General features: G+C 38.6%; 1 protein-coding gene across 1 annotated transcript in view; it reads right to left on the bottom strand.

Annotated features, from left to right (window-relative positions):
• The window catches only part of LOC107098488 (stanniocalcin-like), a 32,238-nt gene that overhangs the window by 24,125 nt on the left and 1,083 nt on the right, over positions 1-7,030 (bottom strand). The window contains exons 2-3 of the mRNA XM_015396207.1: positions 803-945; positions 620-727 (exon numbers count right to left, since the gene is read on the bottom strand). Of these exons, the coding sequence (XP_015251693.1) occupies positions 620-727; positions 803-945 (251 nt within the window). The remainder of the gene's footprint in view (positions 1-619; positions 728-802; positions 946-7,030) is intronic.

Raw genomic sequence — 7,030 nt, 5'->3', positions numbered from 1 at the left:
TATATATATATATATATATATATATATATATACACCATCCCACTTCTTTCTTTTTTTACAACTCGACTACTGATAAAGCAGTAAAGTGTCGAGGGTAAAATTTCTATGATTGACTCAATCATTGTCACTTAAGCCATGCTTATTCCCTATTTCAAATGTTAAAGAACATAAAATACAGTTAAAGCTTTATAAATGACAGTAAATGTAACTAAAGCCATGCATAATATGTAATTTACTTGTGAACATTCTCAAAACAATGATTTATATGGTGAACAAATCTTTTGAACAAATAATTCTACTGAAATTATCCTAGTTATACAGTACATGGAAAAGAACTGCTGTTTACCATAACTAGAGTAATTGCACTTTTTTTCCATTGAAAGTGTACACAACACCTATTAGCAGTGCTAATAAATAAATGATAACAATATTTGCAACCGCATATCATAGTTTGCAATATTTTGGAGAGTTTTCAACATTTTGCAAACTGTGGAAAACCAGCTGTGGCTTGTCTTTGGCGTACAAAAAAAAAAACGCAAAAAAAACAACAACAAAACAAACAAGGCTATGCTTCAGATGATCATCTAAACTAATCGTGAACATTTCTGTGTCTGCAAACCTCAGCTATCATCCTCTGGAAGATGTTGCAGCGCCGAATGGTCTGGAACACTTTGTTAGAGATTCCCTGGGAAATGCATTGCAGGCTCTTCTTCACAAAGGTTTTACCCTGAAGAAAAAAAACTGAGGTCAAACTGAGAAAGGTTTGGATAAAAAAAAACTTTAGCCAGGTGGGTCTACTCACTTCTGTATTAAAGGTAGCAGCAGCATGAAAGAACAGCTCACATATCTCGTGCATCCCATCAGTGTCACAAGTTGAGTTTTCGAGGCATGAAAAGAATCCACAGCCCACAGCTACAGCTCCACTCAAACATCTGGCCACATCAGCTACAGAAACACATTCATTAGGGCAATATAAGCTGTAACAGTCCACTTTAAATTTGTTGTTTGCTCTATAGTACCACATTATTACTCAATATTCTAAATATGTAATATTATCAGGTAAAGGTGGGTGTAATTATGAATAAACAAAACCAATGAAATGAGAAACTGGCACAAGCTGGTTGTCAAGCTTCATCTGCCTGTTTTTTAATTTTACCAAGCATTTATAAAAATTACTTAACAATTTTATTAATTTTCTGTACCAGCTGCTGTTTGTCATGCTTTGTGTTGTGTTTTTTTTTCTCAATTTGTGATGGTTATTTCTTGTTTTTAAAAGAAGAATATATTTTTATCTTTAGATCATAGCAAATACAGGTTCAAATAAAAAACACTTAATGAACAAATTTAAAGAAGTGCAGTGAAAACAAACCTTTGTTCAATATAAATGACAAAAGACATGAAAAAATGTTGAAAAAGGATGAACTAAGGAACGCTCTTTAAAGTTTTGTGGGGGACTTGTTTAATAGATATTTTAATTAAGCCCTTATAAGGATTGTTAAACAATTTATCATTCGTCCTCTTCACACAACTTCCACAGTTTAAATCTACTCCATTCTGCTGCACTTTGCCTGTCGTACATTCTCCCTGTTTAGCCTCCAAAGTTAAACCCACTCACTCACCCATCTGCCAGGCATCTGGCTCAGATCTACCATAATCATCCCCCTATCTCCGCTGTTTGCTGTCTTTGCTCCAGAGCCGGTATTGCAAGGAACTCTGATCCCACTGATTCTGACTGAGCTTCTGAGGTGTATTTGTGAGATGGGAAGCCAGGCATTGTGCACCAGTGCAGGATATGGTCCTCTAACATTGCCCCACTCTGGTGCAGTCTCTGCCAGGTGTGTGGGAAGGGATAGCGGTAGATCTGTTCCAGATGCTTGGCAGATGTGAACCAGATCTGGGCCAAGGAGTTGGGTGGCTACGTTTAGCTCTGAAGGGTAACCAGGGAGACTGGATCCAGGGCAGAGTGCAGCAGAGCGGGGGAGAGGTCAACTCTGAAGGAAGAGGATAAATGATAAAATAATACTTATAAGGGCTAAATAAAAGCAGCTTTTGTGCAAAATGATGCCCTGCAGATAATGGATAAATTATTAACTAGAACTAGAAGTAACTTATTTAACTTATTCAATGTATCCCCACCAATTTAGTGACCTAGGCTAGGTTAACAGCAGAGCTATAAATGATCAATCAAAGAACTATCTCTGTCTATTCAAACTATTACCAAAAGAGGGTGGATCTGGCCTGAGTGATAAACCATTCGTATGTGAATCACAAACAACTGCAAGTTAAACAAAGATGTCTTTACTCTAATAATTCAGGATTACAGAAATCTAACATCTATGCAAAACACTACACGCTATTAGAAAATAAACACAAGGTAGATTAAGGGCCTAGTTTTGAAAGAAAAAGAATAAAACCCTAAGACTCCATATTACTGGCTAATGAGATTGTCCAAGATAGGCCAGATGGTAATACATTCAAAGATGTCCATTTGGAATAGCAACAGATATGATAATAACAACAGTGCAATTAAAACAATGTAAATACATTCAGCTTAAATGATAAATGGTTAAAAATGCATTAAAAACACCAGCATGTTACAACCATCCTCAAACAGCAGCAGCAGAAGTTCATTCAGTAAGCGGGAGGGGCAACAGGGCAGTGAGTGTGTGTGCGTGTGTGTGTGTGTGTGCGTGTGTGTGTGTGTGTGTGTGTGTGTGTGTAACCCCTCTTTTCATACGATGAAAGGGATGATGGGAGGCAGCGTGTAACAATAGATGGTTGTCAACCACGTGGCCACAGACAGTTAAATGTGAGCAAATTCTCTATGAACTAACCTTAAAGCAGAAAGTAGGATAGAAAGAAAAGAAGAAAGAAACCTCACTTGCAGCTATTCACATCAAATTTCTTTCAACCTTTAAACCAGAGTTCTTATAACCAGCATAGATTAAACATCAGCATTAGATTGAGATTTCCTTCTTATCTGCCTGTCTTGCCCAAGCGCAGCACCTCATTAAAGCATCAAATGGAAAAGTGGATGGGTTTTACTTAGAGACGTCTTGCAGTCTGGGTAAGGAAGTGGGGTGGGGGGGGGAGGTGGTCGCGAGCTTCGACCTCAGAGTGGGTCCGTCGGCTCCCAAAAGTAAGGGCGTCCCACTGCAGGTAGACCGTGATTGGTATCGAGGTCCTCACAAAGGAGGGGGGGGGATCTACACAGCATTTAGCTTCTGAGATCCCCGTCTCACAAAGTTCAGCGGGATCTATGCACGATGGGTCACTGCAATGCGTAATTTTTGACGCAGGAAAACGAAAGCTACTTCCAGCTAGCTTTCTTTAGCATTCCATGTGCCTCTCCTCACAGGTGGCAAAACTGAGGGAAAGAGACCGATTTCCTTTCCGCGCTTGGCTGTAATCCTTAAAGAGCATCCCTTACATTCCCCAACATTATTTCCCTTCCTTTTTCAGTCCCGGTTCGCCATCGTTCAGAGCAGCACTGGACCAATCTCTATCTGTTCTCAATAAACCTGTTAAACCTTCCCCTGGTCTCTGATTGGTTTTCTGTATGTGGGTCAGATCTTTGAATAAAATCATGACAACTAGATGATTATTGAAATAAATAACTATTCATTTCATTAATTGTTTCAGCTGTAATATATATATGAACTAACCTAACATATATATATATATATATATATATATATATAGGTTTTACGGTACTTCTTGCGGCAAACAGCATGACAGACCAAGATGTCTACTGCTAGTACTAGTCTGCTGACTCATCTGGTGGTATTTCTGAAGCAGTTCTGCAGATCGCTTGACAGAGTTTTAAAAAAACAGGGAAAAAGGGAAAATAATAATAATGTTTTTGTGTGGACTGTGCTCATCAGAAACTATCAAACATGAATGAGGAATGTGAATGTTCCTGAAGTTCTGTGTTATTCTGCTAAATAAAGAGTTCCCTGCACATCCAGTATGCCTTGACTGCATTGACTATTTTAAATTTCTTTCTATGTATTATGATCTGACATTTAAAGGGTGAAATACAAGGCTCTATTGCAGAGAGCTGTGGCTTAATTTACCAAAATGAACTTGAATTAGTTTATTTATTTTCATGATCTGCCCTCATTGTCACTTTAATTGTTCATTTCACTCACCTGCCTAACGCTGCCCAATCTGTAATAACTCCTCATCCTATCCACCGGAGTTTCTGCTTTACATTCGGTTCAGCCCAATTTGTCGGGGCCAGATCATTTTCGTGTTTTGTGGTCTGTTTAGTTAGTTTTAGTTTATTTCCAATGTTCAATCTCCTGGTTGCTAGAGGCCAGCGGATTGAGAGGGTTTTCATGTCTGCCTTGTCTTCTGATCGTGTCCTGGTCCTTCTACATGGAGCCCTCACGGTTTTGGCTCGGAATGCAGAGAGGGTACGTTTTATTCCTATAAGCCTGGAAAAAAAGAGTGGAGATCCATGTGGAAAAAGGGTCCCAGCGTTCTTGCGCACCTCGCTCTTCTAGCTACTCAAACTTCTTGAGTTGTTTTCTGCACTTTCGGTAATAAAAACAAAACAAGCCGGCCTCCTGTCTGCGGCACTGTCTGCAGTCACCTACAATTTAGGAGAGGTGCAGCGGAGTGTCTGCGGAGGGGGCGGGGATGTCGACACTCTGGAGCCGGGGTATTGCACTGCACTCATTGCACTGACTTTGTGCAGTATTTTTTTATGCAAGGCCTTCCAGAATCTATAATGCGGGGGCGTTATTATTTTTTCAGTGAATGAGGTTTTAATAGGCCTAGGTGGAGTACAACTTTTCTACTTCTGTTATTTGCTGTTTTTTCCCAAATAAAATGCCTAAAGATATTACAGCTTATATTGATTTATTTCAAATTTGAAACATTGTCTAGCCTGTAAGGTAAAAAAAAATAATAAAAAATGAACCAATTAATTGATCGAATCGTATCGTATCGTGGTGTATTCTTGAGTATCGAAAATAATGTTGGGTCAAGAAATCGATTCTGAATCGAATCGCCATGATGGGTCTGATTTACACCCCTAGTAGGATTTATAGCTTACCACAGTAAGTATTAGGGCCTTGCTAGAGACTTCTTTTTCTTCTATTTTGAGAACAAAGTAGTAAAATTACAAGAATAAAGTCACAAAATTACAAGAATAAAGTCATAAAATTATGAAAATAAAGTTGTAAAATTATGACAATAAAGTCGTAAAATAACGAGAATAAAGACATAAAATTATGAAAATAAAGTCGTAAATTTAACGCAAATAAAGTCGTAATATTATGAGAAAAAAGTCATGAGAATAGTCAAAAAATTACAAGAATAAAGTCCTAAAATTATTTAAAAAAAACCAGTTGTATTTTATGACAGCTCCTACAAGAAGCACTTTCTTCACTAAAATGAGGAATGTCAAGCATCATGTGAAGTTATACTTTGGCTCTGGTTTGACAAATAAGGAAATCTATTAGCACCAGGATCAAATTGGGCAGAATGTCAAAGTGGACTCAGGTTGCTGAATGGTGGAGCTGGTCGGCCATAATATGCTGGTCGGAACTCAAAGCTTTGTTTCTGAAATGGGTTGTTTTATGATGACTTCATTCTTGTAAAATTACAACTTTATTCACGCAATGTGATGACATTATTCTCATAATGTTACGACTTTATTCTGGTAATATTGCAACTTTATTCGCGTAATGTTATGACTTCATTCTCGTAATATAACAACTTTATTCTCGTAATTATATGACTTTATTATCATAATGTTACGACTTTATTCTGGAAATAGAAGGAAAAAAACTCTCTAGACTGACCCTAATACTCCGTCGTAATACTTCTACTTGAGTAATAAACATTGATACTTGGACACAGGGTTTTCAAAGGACTGAGTAATCTTTAATTTAATCTTTTTTATGCTCTTAGAAATAATTTCTATCTGTTCTCAATAACAGAGTAGGAAAAGAAGTGGGAGCCGTGTTGCACAACTGAGCAAGAAGTACATTAGAGTGTCTAGTTTGAGAAACAGACGCCTCACAGGTCCCCAACTGGCATCTTCATTAAATAGTACCCGCAAAACACCAGTGTCGACATCTACAGTGAAGAGGCGGCTGCAGGATTCTGGGCTTCCGGTCAGAGTGGCAAAGAAAAAGCCATATCTGAGACTGGCCAATAAAAGAAAAAGATTAAGATGGGCAAAAGAACACAGATACTGGACAGAGGAAGACTGGAAAAAAAGTGTTGTGGATGGATGAATCCAAGTTTCAGGTTTTAGGATCACAAAGAAGAACATTTGTGAGACGCAGAACAAATGAAAAGATGCTGGACGAATGCCTGACGCCATCTGTTAAGCATGGTGGAGGTAATGTGATGGTCTGGGGTTGCTTTGGTGCTGGTAAGGTGGGAGATTTGTACAGGGTAAAAGGATTCTGAATAAGGAAGGCTATCACTCCATTTTGCAATGCCATGCCATACCCAGTGGACAGCGCTTGATTGGAGCCAATTTAATCCTACAACAGGACAATGACCCTAAACACACCTCCAAATTGTGCAAGAACTATTTAGAGCAGAAGCAGGCAGCTGGTATTCTATGGGTAATGGAGTGGCCAGCGCAGTCCCCAGATCTGAACCCCTTTGAGCTGTTGTGGGAGCAGCTTGACTGTATGGTACGCAAGAAGTGCCCATCCAACCAATCCAACTTGTGGGAGCTTCTGGAAGCGTGGGGTGCAATTTCTCCAGATTATCTCAACAAATTAACCGCTAGAATGCTGTAATTGCTGCAAATGGAGGATTCTTTGACGAAAGGAAAGTTTGATGTAAAAAAAAAATCTTATTTCAAATACAAATCATTATTTCTAACCTTACAATGTCTTGACTCTATTTTCTACGGAGCCCCTCTGATGACATGGTCAAAAAAAAAATTTAATTGTGGCCACGAAGTAGTATTTCGTGGCCACGCAATAAGTTTAACGTGCGCACGAAATACTATTTCGTGGCCACGCAATAAGTTTAACGTGCGCATGAAATACTTATT

This window comes from Cyprinodon variegatus, unplaced genomic scaffold (assembly GCF_000732505.1).
Source record: "Cyprinodon variegatus isolate N-32 unplaced genomic scaffold, C_variegatus-1.0 Scaffold782, whole genome shotgun sequence".
In the NCBI taxonomy this organism is placed as follows: Eukaryota; Metazoa; Chordata; class Actinopteri; order Cyprinodontiformes; family Cyprinodontidae; genus Cyprinodon; species Cyprinodon variegatus.
The sequence above is the reverse complement of the archived record's forward strand: the minus strand, read 5'-3'. Positions and strand labels throughout refer to the sequence as shown.